At 40.6% G+C, this 19,880-nt stretch overlaps 1 protein-coding gene across 1 annotated transcript; it reads right to left on the reverse strand.

The window, feature by feature from the left end:
• Positions 1 to 2,944: 2,944 nt before the first annotated feature.
• Positions 2,945 to 19,447, reverse strand: LOC311055099 (synaptonemal complex protein 3-like). The gene is made up of 11 exons (XM_084071198.1): positions 19,317 to 19,447; positions 16,927 to 17,059; positions 14,544 to 14,683; positions 9,688 to 9,772; positions 8,709 to 8,772; positions 8,364 to 8,398; positions 8,154 to 8,271; positions 6,748 to 6,847; positions 5,837 to 5,935; positions 4,856 to 4,960; positions 2,945 to 3,340 (listed from the first exon to the last, which is right to left on the reverse strand). Exons 2-11 carry the CDS (start codon positions 17,054 to 17,056, stop codon positions 3,281 to 3,283), a joined length of 936 nt encoding a protein of 311 aa, XP_083927324.1. The 5' UTR covers positions 17,057 to 17,059; positions 19,317 to 19,447; the 3' UTR covers positions 2,945 to 3,280.
• Positions 19,448 to 19,880: the final 433 nt, after the last annotated feature.

The raw sequence follows: 19,880 nt of genomic DNA on the forward strand, positions 1-19,880 counted from the left end.
AACACAATAGGCTACCGTAATAGACAGAGTAAGGGCGCCATCAAAGTACAACACTTAACAGTAGATCTGGGGGAAAAGTGAACATTTTGAAATGGCAAAAAAATAAATTCAGATGCGTATACGCTGACAATTACATATTAATCTGGGGATCTTCGACATGAAAATGTTTGAGAACCACTGGTACAACATGAAACAAGCAACTACACTTAAAAAACGAGCCCCAAAAATGCACCCAGCAAACTACCAACCAATACTTTAAAAAGACTTTACAGAAACACAAGCCCAAAGTCGCTTATAATAAGCAGACATGGCAACACCGCTGCGCGTTCACGACTCTTCCTCTTCGATAACAGCCTCCTCCTGTGCGTTCACGCCCCCCCTCCGGGTGTCTATGTCTCTATGGCAGCTGGTTATCATTGTTTAATTTCAAGGACCCCCACCCAGTTTGATATGCATTAGCCCACCACGGACCCCTTTGGGCTTTGAGGACCACTGGTGTATGGTAATAATACAAAAATATGGTGTATGGCTTTTTGGGCCCAGGCTATCCTGATCCTGTAGTCTTGAACCCATTAGACCATGGACCATAACATTTGAGAGTGTACACATAGACCAATTATTTGTTTACTAACATTGAGCCTGGACGCACAGGTGATTGTTTCACGCAATCAATTCCCAACCTGTTTCGGGGTGCACTGGTTTCAGCACACCCCAACCCCCTCTTGTGTGTGTTGGCTAGTGAGACGCGTCCTAACGAGACCTGATATAATGGGTTTCGTTGCGCGCATACTGGCTGCACGCAGCCAGTATGACGTCGTCTGTTAAGGGGTCTATGGAACCAAATGGTTTGTTACTCCTACTTTTGTTTGTTACTACTTTTCGGGGTAATATATAGTTGACCAGGACCAGGAGTATCTACTCTGCATACCTGTACTTTGTCCACCACTGCCACTTGGTGACAAAAGAAACATTTGCAAGACAAAGAAGCAATAGAATACTTTCAGTTATACATGTCTAGTAAGGCCAGGCAAGTCTATTTGTAAGCACACATCAACAAGGCAATTCAAACTGCTTTACACTTCAAATTAAAATAATTATTAAGACAAAGTAAAAAAAAAAAAAAACACGCGACCTTTAAATACCTTTAAATACAATTAAGTTAATTAACAACAGAAAGTAAGAGAAAAAGGTGGCAAGAAATGAATGAAAAAGACTCATAAGGCAGCAGGAAACAGAAGGCCTCAGCTTTGTGATACAGATGTGTCAGGAGTTAGGGTTAGGTACATTTACAGCCAGACCTTTGAACACTCAAAATCATTTTAATGTTATCTCCCTTCATGGTTTTTATTTACAAAAAACTGAAGGAAGACACTAGCGACACTTGTGAGATAGTTCATTCTTGTGAGCATCATTTGGGACAAAGACTGTGTGTCCCTACTCCCTAGAGATGTGATACCACAAGTCCTGTTAAGGACAATACACCAGGTTCTGGACAAATTCTACCATTTGTAGACAAAGCCTACTGCTAAAGTATGCAATTAATTTCTCTTCCTCAGAATACACAGTGGCTACCAATCATTTTGATGTATAAAACATCAATGTTTAACAAAATCTACCATGTATGGTTAATTTTGCTTGGTGCCAATCACTTATAACATGTATTAATCAGTCAGTTTGAGAGATCTTTTGTATTGCTAAATTGAACAGGAATCAGGGTTCAAGCAAAACCAGCAGAATGATAAGTTTGTTGTCTATGACATATCATGTGTCAGCTCATATTGCTGATATTACTGTTCAACAGATTTTTCTCCTGTATGAATCCACGTGTTTCTTAATATGTGCATGTGTCATCACGCTGAATCATAGGAATCAGTGTTGTTATGACTCTTGTCAAAGTATCCTATATGCTCTCATACTCACATCTTGACACCTATAAGTCATGTGAGTTTTAAAACCTCAAGTAATTCATATTTCAGACCAACTGGATCAGTTCACCTAGAACATCAGGGGAGTTAGAACCTCTCTCTAGTTTAAAAGATCTGACAAGGCCTCAAGGCCTTGAAGAACATTACTGTCACTTAAAATAGTGACATCCATAGTGCAGAATATGTCAGTGTCTTCTTATTCCATATTATTAAAGATGTAGTGTGTTTAAGATATTATCTAACTCATGTAATGTTATTGAGTGTCCACCTCTATGGGATGCCCAAAGACTTTAAAAAAGTGTAAAATAAATAGTACATGATGTTCTTGAAATATAAGACCAAATACGTTTTAATATATCAGCTGGTCATCCTCTGCATTTTTACCAATTAAACCCTATACTTATTATACTATGAATAATAAAAATAGCAGATCTACAAGCTCACCATGTCTAATTATGGACAGTTCGGACAGTATATATTGTGATTAAATTCCATCTGTCAAGGTTACACAGCCTAACCTCGTGTCAACAAGCTTTAAACACAGAATAGAAGTTATTGTTGTCTGTCAAACTTCATATTGATACAGCCTTATCTCATGTTTGCTTCAACTCCATCATCACAGGATATCATGCTCATCCTCGTGTTCTTTGTCACCTCCCTTGGGACCTTCTGTAAGCCCATAAAACCACTTAAACCAGTGGTTCTCAAAGTGGGGTCGCCAGGGGTCCTTGAGCCGGTTCCAGGGGGTCCTCAGCTGCTGTCTGTGAGATGCTTAATGTTGCAAGTCATAAGTTCATATTCATAAATTGGGGTCTAGTGACATCTAGTGACCCTTTTTAGCAACAGCAACACACTGAATTAATGAAGGCAATTCAAAGTGCTTTACACAAGACATTAATTAAGCAGTAGCCTAAGACATTAACACATTATAAATGGACATTTATTTCAATCCATCTATAATACAAATGCATTTCCTTGCATTGAACATATATACTATATATAATAGTTAGTGACCAACATAAAACAATAGGCCTTGTCAAATAACAATAAATAAACTGTGAGAAGAAATACATAGAAGTTTTAAGGTCAAAGGACAGCGTGTTGGAAGAACAGCCGGTGAACTACTGTTGATAATAATACAGAAGAGAACGAGGAAGAAGAAAACATGGAAAATGGAAAGAAAGAAATCCCAATAATGAAATACAATTATGAAATGTAGGATATTAGTGTGTGGAACAAACTTAAACTTAAGTATTTAAAGAATACCTAACAGAAACAACACAACATCCACAAACTACTTGGACCAGAAAAACACAGAGAAATGTAGTTTCACAGGGTGATTCATCCGGTTGTTATCACATCATCGCCATCATGGACTGCAAGGATTTGCGCATTGCTGCCATATCTTGCTGTTGCTGTCAATAAATATTTGTACAAAAAAAGAAAGAGACACCAACACATTAGACATGTTTATAAGACACTCTACAAGCTGTTTGTCAAAGCTAAGGAGACCGACTGCAGCAAATTTTGAGTATTCTTCTCACAGTACTCTTAGAGAGAGAGACCATTCTTATAAATACCTCAGTAATCATATTGTAAGCTGGGCATTCAGAACTGATGATCTTTCAGATTAGGTTTGTATTATGGTGATTCAATGCTTTTGTTCTGCATTTCATCTGGGAATTGGCATAATGACTAAATGACATAATTGAAAAATATCAATTACATACCACTACTTTTTAGGGTGGTGTAACCACCCTCTATAAGTGGCTTTTGGCAATTATGTACACCGCCCAATCCTGCACCGTGATTGGCCAATTTTGTACCTTGCAAAACCCTGCCATTGTTAATGCAAATCGATACTTTTGCAATTTGTATACACCGAGAATTCTGTACACCGGCCAATCCTGCACCGTGATAGGCCAATTTTGTACACAGTAAAACTCTGCCATTGTTAATGCAAATCGATACTTTTTGATTCGCATGACACTAGCTGTAATATCAGCCAATCACATTACAGCTAGTGTCATCACCAGCTAGTGTCAGTGATTGGCTGACTTAGAAATTCACTGTAATGACCAATGTGACCACACCACCCACTTCACACTGGGTGTGATTTTTTTATATATAAATAAACAAAACCTTGTGGCTAGACGGTCAATAGGACATGAAAAAAGGTAATTGAATTCATGGTTGAAATCAGTGCAGAATAATAATGAAGAATTACATGTTTTTCTTTTCTTTGCCATTCAATGAGACATTGATGTTTATCTTTTAATGGTTTTGGGCTTCATTGGGTTTTATGTTGGTCTTATTTTTACTTTAATTTATTTTGTTATCATTGTTGTCTCAGAAACAACAAAAATGAAGATCCGTCCTTCAATGTATTTTAGAGGTTTAAAAGTAGGGCAAGTGATTTCCTTTGGTTAAACTAAGTGTTAAATAGCTCTATATTCTGATAGTAATCATTGCTATAGATAGATATTTGTTCAGTAACAGGAGTCTCCATGTCTCTCCAGCTCATTATTAAACAGAACATGCATTTTCAGGTCAGGATACCAATTGTATCCAATCAGGATAGAGAACTCAGCCAGGATACAGATTAAACAAGTTAAATTGGAAGTGATGACACAAATAAATTAGCAGAAAAAGATGGAACTGGAACACTATAAAAAGGAAGTTTATGAATGGGTACTCTCTCCTGATTGGTAGACATGTTGTCACCTACCTGAAAATGTATTTTCTGTTCATTAGAGAGCTGGAGAAGACCCCGTTACTGAACAAAAAGTCTATAGCACTAATTAGGCAACTCTCAGAATATAGAGCCAACCTTTTAACAAAAATGTTTTGTTTTAACCAAAACATATCACTTACCCTACATTTAAATACAGGTTTAAAGGAATAACGGTTGAAATGTTATGTTGACTTACTGTGTCCATGAGGACTCTCTTTTGAAGCATTGCCACTTCCTGGCGTAGCTCACTGTGTAGCGCCTCCTGTTGGCCATTGTGAGTGTTCTCCACCGCTTCAAGGGTCTGTAAACACAAGCTAGAATAGTAAGGATTTACCTTCTACTCTCAATGCAAATAAAACAATTGGCTTAATTAAGACCTGGAACTGTGTCATTTTTAGATTTGAGCTAAAAAGCATTATTTTACACTTTGGGCTATTCAAAAATAGCAGATATCAAGCTCGAGTGCCGCGCTACGAGCTTGAAGATCTGCTATTTTTGAAAAATCGTGAAAATGTGTGCAAATCTTTGAATATATATATTTTTTAAAGCGAACATTTTTAACTCAAATCTTTGCTTCTGGGGGGTCCCTGGAACTAAATATTTTGATGGGGGTCCGTGGCAAAATACATATCATTTTGGGGATCGTTGACATGAAAAAGATTGAGCAACACTGATATAGAAACATACGTTTTTCAGAAAACTGTTGAGATTTAGGAGACATGTAGAATAGGCTTCAGGTCTCAATGGGTTAAATCCTCAGTGTGAAAATAGGTCATTTCAACAGCCACGTTATAAATGGTCTCTGTTGGGTGGAAACCTCATATCATGTCCAAAACTGGACAGGACTTTTCAGGATTCAAATTAAAAAATGGCAAAAGTAGCAGATCTACAAGCTCAAAATGTGTCGCTTCGCACCACGTTTTGAGCTTGTAAATCTGCTACTTTTGTGTGACACTGTAGTATGATCAGGTAGGGCGTTCATTTACGAAAAAAACACGAAAAGTTTGAATATGGAGATGCCCGATAGCAACAAAATAAAGCTGTAGTACAATGGAAATAGCTTCACTATCTATAGCTTTATCAATTAAATGTGGAGATATACGTGTTCTGCCCGACAACAACGACATGCAACATAATGTCCATGATAACGCAAAAAACAAGAAACAATTGTTACTACCTGGATGTACTGATCTAAGAGCTGCTTGAGAGTGTTGAGCCTCTGGCGCTGTGAGGCCCTCATCTGCTGAAACAGCTTCTGTTGCTGTTGGTACATACTCTGTAAACACACAGTACAGTAACTAAGTACATTTACACTGTTAACACACAGTACAGTAACTAAGTACTAGCCTGGTAAACCCTCCCTCCGGAAATCTCATTTCCATTTGATTTCAGGAGTGAGTCTGGCCTGATCGCCCATTGTGGGGGTTTCTAGTGGAATTACCAACTAACCGAGCCTATCAGCGTCGTCGCTCATCGTTCTGTGATTTACAGCGACAGTTGGCCAATCAGGTGGCGAGTACGAGTGAGCCCGAATGGGACCGAGTGCAGCCGACAAAAATGGAACGATCCGCCATTGTTTCTGTGGCCAGTTACACTTTTTACTTTCTGTTTTAAAACGCTCTCAAACTTCTTTTTTGAGGCACGGAATTTACCTTTAGCTTTAAGATATGGTTTGGATAGAATTTAGTTGTTTAACTTCATATATGTGGTCAATTAATCACGACAGAGCCTATTTAAAAATACAAATTTAGAGAACCGGGAGGGGCGGGCAGTGCCACGCATGTATCCGAATAAGGCAACCTATTTTGGGCATGGCCGTCTCAAAAGTCCCGTTGCCTCACATTAGTCTGGAGGTCTGCTGATTGGCTGGAGGGGAACAACGATCATTGGCTGAAGGGGTTGTCAGTCAACGGTATTACTCCCGCCCAACTCCAGCCCACAGCCAATATTGCAGAATGGGCGATCAGGCCAGACTCACTCCTGGAATCAAATGGAAATGAGATTTCCGGAGGGAGGGTTTACCAGGCTACAAACATGTGTGTTCTATAAAGAGAAAATGCCCTCAGACAGTATGTGTGGAAACATTACCATCATCTTGTCCTGTTGATCCTTGGCCTTGACCACATCTGTGTCCCACTGGTGCAACACAGCATTGAACTGAGAGCTGTAGTCATCAGACACTTTACTCCTGCAACAACATGACACACTTCATCACATACACCATTGGTTCTCAAAGTGGGGTACCCAGGGGTACTCGAGGGGGTTCCAGGGGGTCCCCAGCTAAATGATGGGTAGGAACCAAATGGACCCTTATGGGTCTGTAACTCTGAGAGTGTACAAATGGAACCAAATGGACCCTAACGGGTCCATTTGGTTACATTTGTACACTCTCAGAGTTAAAATAACATTGATTTTTACTATATAAATTGGGGTCCCGGGGATAGAAATGCCATAAAAATGGGGGTCCGTGCCCTAATGCATGTCAAACTGGGGGTCCTTGATATTAACATTTTTAATTTTTGTCTAGAGCCGGCAAAATGTCCTCTTATGGGGGTCGGTCCCTGGCTTATCTTTTCAAATGGGGGTCCGCGGGCTAATAAGTGTCAATTTGGGGGTCCTTGACATGAAAAAGTTTGAGAACCACTGACATACACAACCTTCATTTGTCCCAAAGAGTTTACCCAGACACAAAGACAGAGAGAAAGGCACAGCAAGCAATCATCAGCTGTGTTGTGAGAGTGTTCATCCAATGCTATTTTACAGCTGTCTTTATTAATAAATACACATGTGATGAACAGATTAATAAATAAACATGTGATGAACATATTAATGACTGACATTGGGGGGGGCTCAGGGCCACAGGAAGGTTCTCAGTACGATCCCGTGCTCCCCCAGAGTCAGTGTCCTTGAGCAAGACGCTGAACCCCTAATTGTTCCCGATGAGCAGGTTGATGCCTTGCATGGTTTCCTCCGCCATCGGTGTATGAATGTGTGTGTGAATGGGTGAATGTAATGCACAATCCATGTAAAGCGCTTTGGATAAAAGCGCTACATAAATGCACCATTTACCATTATGGTCGCCCTTAGGCTTTATAGGAGTAATGTGTATGTAAACACAGCGTAATATTAGTTCAGTTGCTATAGGTTTGATGTTTATCTGGTATCTTAGTTACTATGAAGCACTGCATTGTTTTTCCTTGCACTTTACTTACAGTACTTGACACCTTAACCTGTCATGTGTTCACTAGGGTTCAAGTTATTTAATCTGATCTCACACTTATAAGTGTCTCTGGATGAGAGAATCTGCTAAACGCTCAAATTGTTCATTTTAGAGAACATCACTAAACCTTTCTTATCCAAGTGAGGGCATTGAATGTAAGCCCTTGCATACAGCTCGGGTTGCAAAATGTTTGCCATTTAAATATTGCTTCACGCAAGCAATATCATGTATGAAAATCGTACAAAAATACAATAAAATAAAAACAATTGTGTACCTGTCCTTCTGCTGTGTTTTCCACAGCTGCTCCATCATCTGCTGACTGCTCTTCGTCGTGGTCTTGGCGAAGGTCTCCACACGCTGCCGCTTGGCCAGGAAGGCCTTACTGATGTCAGCTACAACACAGAGACACAGAATATTATAGTCATTTGAATTAGAAAAGTGTAAAAAATGAGATGAGTGACACTGCAGAGCAGAGGCAGCTTACCTCCAAATGTGTCCAACATGCCCATCACAACCCCTCTGCAAATGAAAATAGATACATTAATGGGAAACGCACATTCATTGAGACAACATAGAACAAAAAGGTTTAATGTTTCATTCTAATTAACCACATGAACCCTACAGCATCCTTATTCTTGTAATTTGGCAAACATCGTCAAACATTTAGCAATTAATTGAAAAATAGCCGATCTTCAAGCTCACAAACACATCACATTGTGACGTGTTGTGAGTTTGTAAAACTGCTATTTCCAGCAAAGAGATACAGTGGAACAAAAGGAGGGGGGGGCAGGTATAGACCCCTGGGGGACCCCGGTAAACACAGCCTTACCCCTCATGGGTGCCAGCGTCCTCTTCATCGTCCAAAAGGTGCTTCTTTCCCTTCAGAGATTCCACTTCAATTGAAACATGAAACCAGATCAGTTATTTGGTTCAAATAAGTCAGACATCAGATAAATTGATTGGATGGTTTATTCATAATTTATCTCATCATTGTGTTTCCTTTGCTTGATGCGTTTTTGTAAAGCATGATGAATTGCCTTGTTGTTGAAATGTGCTATACAAATAACATTGCCTTGCCTAGATGTCAGCGTCATGCATTTTTCTATAATTTCCCTGCCAACATGTAAGCACAAACTTACAGCTACCACATTAACCAAGTAGATTGACATTCAAACTGTGTTTTATGACAATAACCTCTCTCTGAAATGTATTTCAAGTCTAATGAGCAATAATTGAAAAGTAACTTATCAGCAATAAAGTCTGCGTGTAAGATCATGTGTAAGATATAGTTCTGTTCTTTTGAAGGTAGCATACAGTAGCTCACGCACGCACGCACACGCACACACACACACACACACACACACACACACACACACACACACACACACACACACACACACACACACACACACACACACACACAGAGATAGAGAGAAAAAGAGAGAGACAGACAGGCAGGCAGACAGACAGACAGGCAGGCAGGCAGGCAGGCAGGCAGGCAGGCAGGCAGGCAGGCAGACAGACAGACAGACAGACAGACAGGCAGGCAGGCAGGCAGGCAGGCAGGCAGACAGGCAGACAGGCAGGCAGGCAGGCAGGCAGGCAGGCAGGCAGGCAGGCAGGCAGGCAGACAGACAGACAGACAGGCAGGCAGGCAGGCAGGCAGGCAGGCAGGCAGGCAGGCAGGCAGGCAGACAGACAGACAGACAGACAGACAGACAGGCAGGCAGGCAGGCAGGCAGGCAGGCAGGCAGGCAGACAGGCAGACAGACAGACAGACAGACAGACAGACAGACAGACAGATATACCTTTCTGGTCCAGGTCCTGCAGGGGTTTGGATGACAGATCTTTACCTTTGGCCTTTTGAGCGTTTCCCCTGTGAGTTGCCATGTTCTGTAAACATTACATTAGGATAAATTAATAATATTGTAAACATTACATTAGAATGAATTAATAATATGACGTCTTCATGAACTAAACACACAACAGAGAGACTAGAGCATCATAACTAGTAGACAATATGATATATCTAGTTTTCTATCTTCATGAACTAAACACAAAACAACAGGAACATAATTATCGTCTTATCAAAGCTCACAATGAGAACACATTGTACTAGTTGTGAGCTGTATTTACAACCAAGTCTAAATGAAACGAGTGAATTATGACTCATATTGAGTCAAATTAATGAACATAACTACTAGTAGAGTTTGTTAACAGTCACCTCTGTGAGTAAAGATGGTTTTAAACAGCAGTAATAATGGATATAATGACTATAAGCTGATATATTAAGCTGCTGCTTCACTGAAGAGGTGTCTCGGCTCGAGTATACTCTGGGCTCGAGACACAGCGCGAGCAGTGTTGCCAGATTGTGCGAGAGAAATAAGCAACCTAGGCCAGGAACACTTCAAACCTATTACATACGTTGCAATGTGAAAACATTTAAACAACACAAATCTGGAATGGGGGTCCTGGCTGGCACAAATTATAATTTCCCATGGGGGTCCGTGGACAAATACACATACATTTATTTGGGGGTCCTTGACATGAAAATTTTTGAGAACCACTGGTTTAAACAAGTATCAAAAAACCGTAACCCACAACAACTACCAATATTTATAAGCAACTTTACAGAAAAACAAGCCCAACGTCGCTTATGATAAGGAAACATGGCAACACTGAGCGCGAGACACAAAAACGGCGCCCAAACCTTGATGGTTATACTTCGTCCGTACGGCAGTGCCGCGCGCCGAAAACAGCCGATCTGGCCCCGGAAATAGCCGATCTACAAGCTCACAACCGGCTATTTTCGGCGCACGACACTTCCTGGTGTATCTTTATTGTATGACGTCACAGAGGCGTTTCCAGGGCGTCAGGGAATGAGAAAAAAACAAAAGAAAGAAATATTGTCTAAAACTTGTGCTCTCAAGGAAAGGGCGGCTAACATTAACATTATAGCCTGTTTTCTTTCTTTTTAGTTTTTCCACATGATTATTTCTGGTATTAAGCTTTTCCTGTTAATAATCAGCAAATTAAGCATATGTTTGCAGTGTGTTCATTCACTGTGTGAGACTTTAAATTCACAAATCAACATTTTTCAAACATTTTAAACACTGTGACCCAATTCATTATGATCTTGCTAATATTTCTCAGTTTACAAGTTAAAGTAGTCAAAACTCACAGAGGCTTGCAGGGCAATGAAGGGTTACAAACACATCTACATGGAACACATAAAAAATGGGAGAGTATTAAGACATTGGTTCTCAAAGTGTGGTCCGAACCCCCAGGGGGCCTTGACAGAGTTCCAGGGGGTCCCCAGCTAAATGATGGATAGTTACCAAAGTGGATAGTTTTTTTTACCAAATGGACCCTAACAGGTCCATTTGGTTCCTTTTCTACACTCTCATAGTTAAATTAACATTGATCTTACAATATAAGTTGGGGTCCCAGAGATAGAAATGCCATTAAATGGGTGTCTGTAGCTTAATACATTCAGTCAGACTGGGGGTCCTTGAAATTAAAATGGTTGAGTCACTGCTAGAGCCGTAAACATATTCTCTTATGGGGGTCCCTGGAATATCTTTTCAAATATTGCACATTTCAAAATAAATGTATTAAATCTTTTTAATTTTCACCAAAAAATATTAAAAATAAATGAAAAAAGTAATTGAATTGGGTTTGTATAGGAAGGGGGCGTGTCTGATAAAATTAATATCAAATATCTAAATACTGAATCAAGCAACTTAAAAACTGTCCGGGGTGCTCCCAAAAGCCTGAGTAGACGATAAAATTACCCAATTTGTTTTTGAAAGTGAAATATCCATTTAACCTCTGTTCTAAATGCCTGATGAAGATGTACTTGACATCTAAAACGTGTGTCACCTGTATGCTTAGCATCTTGTCAATAAAGACATGTGATGGTCTGAGCTTCTCCGGTGATTTATTATCTGCTGCTGTGTGCCGCTCCTGTAACGCACCTGACCTGCAGTTAACTGTTTGATGCACGGAGGCAGCCTCTTTATTCCGTTATCCTCTATTATTCTGTTATATTGTATTGCTGTGCTGGCAGAACATGTCCCACCAACATTTCACTGGTTGTACCTGGTGTACGAGTGACCCTGAGTAAACCCTTATTAATTCTAAACACCAATTTTAAGCACATGACGGAAGCCAAGCTAAAAAGTATTTAACAATTAATAATAATAATAAAAAGTGAGCTTTAATATCATTCTAACCTAACCTTATTATCAGCTCTTCAACATGGTCATTCCACCCTGGCTTAGCATTATACACTTTTGCCCTATATTTGAAGAGAGGCCTGCTTGAGATACACAGAGACTCCACAATAGATTCATACAGGGAACATAATACATTACATTACAGTGTTGTGGGTTCTTGTAGTTCATATCCTGACACATAACCACATCTTATGGAACTTTTATTACCCAGCAAGGCATCAGAATGATTCAAATATTCATCCAGATCTTTGTTGGTCAATTTAGACCAATCTATTTCCCCAGCACTCGTGCTGTTATCCACAGGCAACAACACAGGTACATTGCCTGTAGTCAACACCATACGAAAGGGTATGTGGTCAGTGGTAGCCAGATAATAAACAATTTCCATTGTATCAATAGAGTCGTGACCATCTACTGTACAGAGGCAGTGATCAAGCCAGGAAGTAATGGGCCATGCCTCGCTGATTTAAGTATAACTATTCTCAGGTAAAAAACACTATACTGAATACTATACTGAATCCCAGAATACCTTGCGATATAAAATCTATCCACTGTCTGAACAGAAATCCATTAAATGATCACCAAATAAAGATTTAGCATCAGTAACATCAGCATTCATGTCACGACAACATAGATGCAGGTGGAAGGATTATCCTGAATAAAATACATAATGAATGCCATTCTACGGAGATACTTATCCTCATTTTTTATTTGTTTTGATCAATGTTTTTTTGTATTAATCAAGGACGACAGAAACAAGTCAGATCACCAAATGCATATAAGAGGCTATATACAGGGAAAACCAACAGAAGATTTAAAAAATAATAATCATCCTCATTTTGATAGCACTCATATGGTGTATAAACATTGACAATTATTAACGTTTTACCATTACAGCACAGCTCTATCCCAATAGCCCAGTCAACTCCCAATCATGTTTTTTGTTCCACAGAGTGGCAACTCCCCCTGGAATCCTCCCTCATACCACTAGAACTTAGGTCGGTGGTGGATTCCCCCGCCCCAGGTCTAGCCAAGAACATCTCCTGGACACACAAAACGTCACATCCTTCCAAGACTTAGTCCACAACACAACGTGATTTATCAGTTTCACTGTGGCCAACACGCAGCCATTGCACATTGTATAAGACACAACACAGATGTTCATAGAGAGATTAGTTCATTCATATCACTTGCAGACTGGCTCTCAAGCAGAGCTGCAGGTGTACCTAGGCACTTCAGTTCATTCCCCCCCCCCACCCGCTGCCAGTAGCCTTGGGCCCACAAGCCTCAAAATAGTGGCGGACCTGCGTCCCTGCGGGCCACAGTTTGGGATCGAACATATCATCAACATTATTACATTCAGTGGTAATGTGAAACGAACCGAAGCTGCTGTGGGGCGACTCGATCTTACGACATGTCACTGTCTTACTACCCAATTTCTCCAATAAATAATCCCGAAGTGTAACCGCATCGATATTAGGGGAAAACCGAGTAGCTAACACACTCACCAGTTTGGTTGTCACCACTGGTCTGGGTGGAACAACACTGCACTGTGGGGACTGTAGCTGTGAACGTGGCAATGAAGTTGTAGTTACACCTACATCCAACGCCTCCTGTTGAGCGTAACCCACCTGACCCTGTACCCCCTCTCGTGAGGTACTGGCGATCCCAGAATCCAAACCCGCAAAGGGGTTTTCGCCTGTATGGACCCTCATGTGTGTTTTCAGATTACTATTTCGGCTAAAGCTTTTGTTACAAACTGTACAAGCAAAGGGCTTTTCGCCTGTATGAATCCTCATGTGTACTTTCAGAATACTATTTTGGTTAAAGCTTTTGTTACAAACTGTACAAGCAAAGGGCTTTTCCCCTGTATGAATCCTCATGTGTACTTTCAGAACACTCTTGCAAACACAGACTTTTCCACACTCTGTACAACTAAAGCTTTTGTTTCCTGTTTGACTCCTCATGGATGGCTTTTGTTTAAATGATTTCAGGTTCTGGGACAGCTTGCTAAAAGAACATTTCTGTCCTTCCACATGTTGTGTCTTGTATGATTTCAGTGGGTTTAAAACAGTCTCATCATCCCTGGTCTCCCAGTCATCACTGTCATCAGTATCAGATTCAGAACAGTGTGAAGACAGGAGCTGCTCATCACTAGTTGGTTGTGATGTTCCACAGTCCTCTACATCAGCTTGTGTTTTCATGTGTTCAGTTGAGGTGCTGGCTAGAGGCTTTGTTTTTCTGTTGTCATCATCATCTCCACTTTCCACTGCTAGTAATGTCAACGATGACCCTGCAGCCTGCTCTGGTCTTAGAAGTACTTCTGACTGTTCCTCTTTAATCTCGGGGGTTTCTATTTTCACCTGGACCAAACTGGGGCTGCTCTCCTGCAATTCCTCTTTAATCTGTGAAGTTTCTATTTTCACCTGGACCAGACTGATGCTCGTCTCATGCTGTTCTTCTTTAATCTGTGGAGGTTCTAGTTTCACCTGGATCAGACTAGGGCTGCTCTCCTGGTGTTCAGGGGAAGACTCCTCTTTAAACACATCAGGAAGGAATTGGAGATCTATAACGAGGAGAGAGGAGCCAACGTCAGCAGAGAGCAACTCAATGGGCCTCATGCAAGGAAAGGCCATTTAATTTGTATGGCACATTTCAACAACAAGGCAATTCAATGTGCTTTATACAAAACATCAAGCAAAGAAAACATACAAAATGACATTATGTAGGAAGCAGGAAGCAATATAATAACTGGTTCTTTTATTTTTGTCTTCATCATATTTTTTTTTAACAACACAGTTGTACAATGGACACATGCATTTGACTGAACAAAGCATTTACAGCATCAAAAATGTTATTTTATGTATTTATCAATTTGTTATCCCTATTGTCAGTACTATGAAAAATCACATCAATATAAGGCATGTTGTGTAAACCGGACCACCCCCGCACACTTTGGAAGCCAATCGGAATGGAATAAGAGACATATACTGTAGGTCTTGATTACATGTCAACAGAGATAATGTATACTGATTTGCGTGAGGTTTGGAGAAAATCTGTAGGAGTATTAACAAAAAATGTTAAACAAAAAAATATAACATGCTGATTTGAAAAAAAAATGTGGTGGCGTCTTCCTTGGCCTACTGGAAGTGTGTGTGTGTGCAAAGTTTCCCGCCAATCGGTCCAGTGGTGCAAAACGGGCCCCTCCAGCAAACTTCGAAAGCCAATCGGAATAGAATCTGAAAAATCTGACAAGATATATCTTGATCACATGACTACAGAGACACGGTGTACCAATTTGGGTACACACTCTGGCCCTCATTTATCAACGGAGCGTAAAAAACGGCTAATATTTTTCCATATATTCGGCCGTACACCAACGTCGAAGTCACATTTGGGTTTTGGTCTGCCTTCAGCGTTTCACTTCCGGTGGTGCGACTATGTTTTCATTCCCACTAACAATATTTCTACACGGAACACTAACACCACTTCTCCCAGAGAACATGGATCGTTTTGGTTATAAGCCCACTTGTTTCTATGATGAAAGAGCAAGTTAAAATGTGACTATCTTTCCGTGGTTTTGTCTGCTCCGCGAACGCTATTGTTAAATTAGTTTCGGTTTGTTTCGAGGGGGGAAGGATCGGCGGACACGTAAATTCCGCCCACTACATTTGATTGGGTAAAGCGTGGCCTGCTTCTTGATCTGAAGGCACGCCCACTTGTAGGCCAGTGTGTACACGTTATGACGAACCTTCACGACAGATTCCAACGCAGAGCAGAATCTGTTCTTGAGAGATTACACACTCACACTCTCACAACTTTGTCTTTCATGTACTCATGTACTAGAGTAGCGGTACAATCTCTGTGTCACATAGGCAGGCTTGTAGCCCACATGAATGACATATTATGATACCAATAACATCGCCATGAATGGAATATGTTTGTATACCCATTTATTTAACCCATACCGAGTAGTGCGTGTTCGAGTTACACTAAATAAAGCAGTCATGAGACTCGGGCGGAATGCAGTGATCCCGTGCCGCCACATTAATATTGGAGCGTCGGGTTTATATCCTTAACCCAGCCAGGTTGTGTAGCCTACATAACTCTCTATGACATAACTCCATAACATAGGACAAGCTACTGTAAGTTTGTAGACCTCACTGTCCATGAAAAGATGGTCGGGACCGAAAATTCACACGCAGAAGCGCTCGTATATTTTGAAAATAGCAGATCTACAAGCTCACAAGGCGTCGCGATGCGACCTGTTGTGAGCTTGTAGATCTGCTATTTTCAAATATCCAATGCAGCCAGATATGCAAGCTTAACCGAATGACTGTTAAAGCAGTTTGTTTAAATGAGTTTATAAAAATTATATATTTTCACAGCGATTATTTATTAGTGTAGATATACACATTTTGTGAGTTTTGAGTGGATTATGTGTCCAGATGCCTGTCAGACAGTCAGACAATGCTGCTCCGCAGGTCTACAATGGAATAAACGGGCGCAGCCAACGTCAACAACTGGTCTCGACCAGACGCGAGATCTCAGCGTACGGTAGGATGAATCCAACGTCAGGATATATTGATAAATGCCGAAAGTTGCGGTGATCTCGCCTTACGCCCATTATTTGGTCTGCACCGCGTCGATAAATGAGGGCCAATGTGTGTGTGTGTGTGTGTGTGTGTGTGTGTGTGCGACTGTGCGTGTGTGTGTGTGTGTGTGTGTGTGTGTGTGTGTGTGTGTGTGTGTGTGTGTGTGTGTGTGTGTGTGTGTGTGTGTGTGAGAGAGAGAGAGAGAGAGACTCACTGCCTGTATCAGTGTGGTTGTTGTCCTCACAGGTGAAGGTGGGAGGAGCCAGTGGATGGTCTGGACTCAGGGCTGCTGAGTCGTAGGAATGCATGTGGTGCTGAGGCAACATGCTGTGACCTGTAGACATCTGCTTTATACAGAATGCGCACACACACACACACACACACACACACACACACACACACACACACACACACACACACACACACACACACGCACACACGCACACACACACACACACGTAATAACACAAGTTATTATTACAATTAGACTAGAGCCATATTAAAATTGAAATAAAATAAACAGTCAAAGGTGAAAATGAAAAAAACAACGTTCAACTGGCATCTGAATTGTGAGCATATAAAACATTTTCTAAAATGTTCAAAACCTTTCAAAAAAATGTCCAGAAGTTTACAAACTTTTCAGAATGTATGCAGGTGGGCTATTTTCATTCAGGTCGTAAGGTGAAGTATAAAATAAGTAGTTTCAAGTGGTGAAACAGTTCAGAATGAGGCAGTTCTTTGACCAGACTCTGCAACAAGCCAGCTGTTTGTGGAATACATGGATCCAAGCTAAATAAAATCTCACGACTGAAAATGTGCCGTTTCTTAAAAAATGTGTATGTAAAATGATTATATTTTAGCAATATTGTTCCTGCGGTTCTGCATACTGCTAACCGGGTGAAGAAATCACAGATTGAGGCTTTAACCTTTGCTTTTATATTATTAAGATTTTATGGAAGATACTTCCGAACATATAGTGCGTACCAAAAAATCCTGAAGGGGGCGTCAACAAGTGTCATTTGGTAGCGCGGACATCTTTGGGGGGTATAAACCAGGTTGACTTAACATTGCTGCCCCCCCCCCCCCCCCCCCCAATGCGTCCCTTTGAGAGCTTGTAGATCAGCTATTTTCACTGTGTAACATGCTGGCTTCTATCACCGTGTTTTTTATTTATTAAATTATGAACACACAATTACAATTAAATCAAATATACTCCTGTCACTTGTGGACTAATAACTAAATTCTCAATCATTTAGTAAATTAATGATTTGTGCAAATTAAAAAAAGAATATATATATATATATATATATATATATATACACACACACACACACACACACACACACACACACACACACACACACACACACACAAATAAAATAAACACTTCAATATGAAATGTCCCTCTTAAGAAACACGCTTATGTTAGACAATATACCAAAACAATATATACCTTCTCAAAGGAGTTATTCAAGTGAAAACCACAATGTATCACCCACAAGTCACTTAAGAACTAAAACTGTAATATTTGTGGGGCCACGCATTTGTGTACACACACACACACACACACACACACACACACACACACACACACACACACACACACACACACACACACACACACACACACACACACACACACACACACCTTCGCTCATCTGTGCATCTGTGAGCCAAAATCAAAGTGTTGTACCTTAATGTTCCTGGATCCTCCCAACAGTCAAAGAGCATGTATTGTAGCAGGTTAACAAGGTATCTCAGTCCACTCACTGTCTTTTCATCCCACTAGGCCAGAAGAACTAACTATCTGGATTGTCCTCTTTGTGTTGAAAACAGCAGAGCATCCCTCAAAACGTCCAACTGGGGAAGTTCAACTTAGTAAACGTTCTGCTCACGTGTAATGTACTGACTCTAGACTGGAAGCTAGTGTAGTATTAGCATTATCGTTAGCTTTAACACAACAGTCTCTGAACGAACCCCGTGTAGAAATGATAAACGTGCAGATTGACTCTCTTTACACAGACTGTCGTGAAAACAATGCTAAGACACAGGTTACACACAGCAGGGTTGTGCACTGCAGAGCACACTTATAATATTGATTACATAACGCTGAATCGGCTATGTTTCCCTAGCAGCTACTAAGGGCTAATGACCAAGCTGGGCTAATCTGTAGGCAATATTGTTATTTTGTCCGTCCCTCTTTCTCGTCCGGGCTGAAACACACACACTGCTACTGTGCGTTCCCTCAGAATGTTAACCCCATAAATGCTGGTTTAGAATAGATATTAACAGGGATCCATCAAAGAGAGTCAGGTAAAGAACAATAAACAATCTAGATGCCCATTATCTACTTATTCACTGGAAACACTGTTCACAATGCATACTCTTTCACTTACTACAAAAGCAACATTATATGGCATATCCAGAGTGGCAAACTCTGGATAACATGCCACACAGGCATAGTGTGGGGTTGGGGTTAGTTATAATGGGGCCAGTAGGAATAATGACGTGACATTACACAGTGTAATGACATCGCCAGTGGGGGGCAGGCCCAGGGTTGGATCAGGGAAAGGTAGACTGTTGTGTTAGGATGCAACATGCCACTCCTTGTTTTATATCCCGGTCCAAGATGTCGACAGACAATACTGTTATAGATGCAGAGACGGTGTTCAGGCAGGTGAAATGGAATTAAAAAGGAGGAGAACTTATAAAGTTCTTGAATGAAGCCCCAAAACAATTCTTTAACTCCAGAGGTTTTTCAGTATAAAGTTCTTGAATGAAGCCCCAAAACAATTCTTTAACTCCAGAGGTTTTTCAGTATAAAGTTCTTGAATGAAGCCCCAAAACAATTCTTTAACTCCAGAGGTTTTCATTCACTCCTTCACTCAGTAACATCCAAGTAGTTATGAGAATCATTTCCTGACAAACAACATCACATGACCAACGGGGCGCTCTCCTTCAGTGGTGTTTCTAGCATTCTGCAATACAAAGCGCCCCCTTGTGGATCAAATCAAATACTGTCAGATCATAAACATTACAGAACTGTCAACCTAAAAAGAACACACCCAAAATGTAATTGTGCCGAGATCATAATGGTCACTTAATAAAGCTGTATGAAATGTATAAATATGATTTTTCTATGTAATGTTTTGAGAGGTTTATGAAATG

This window comes from Gymnoscopelus microlampas, assembly GCF_963454915.1.
Source record: "Gymnoscopelus microlampas genome assembly, chromosome: 11".
In the NCBI taxonomy this organism is placed as follows: domain Eukaryota; kingdom Metazoa; phylum Chordata; class Actinopteri; order Myctophiformes; family Myctophidae; genus Gymnoscopelus; species Gymnoscopelus microlampas.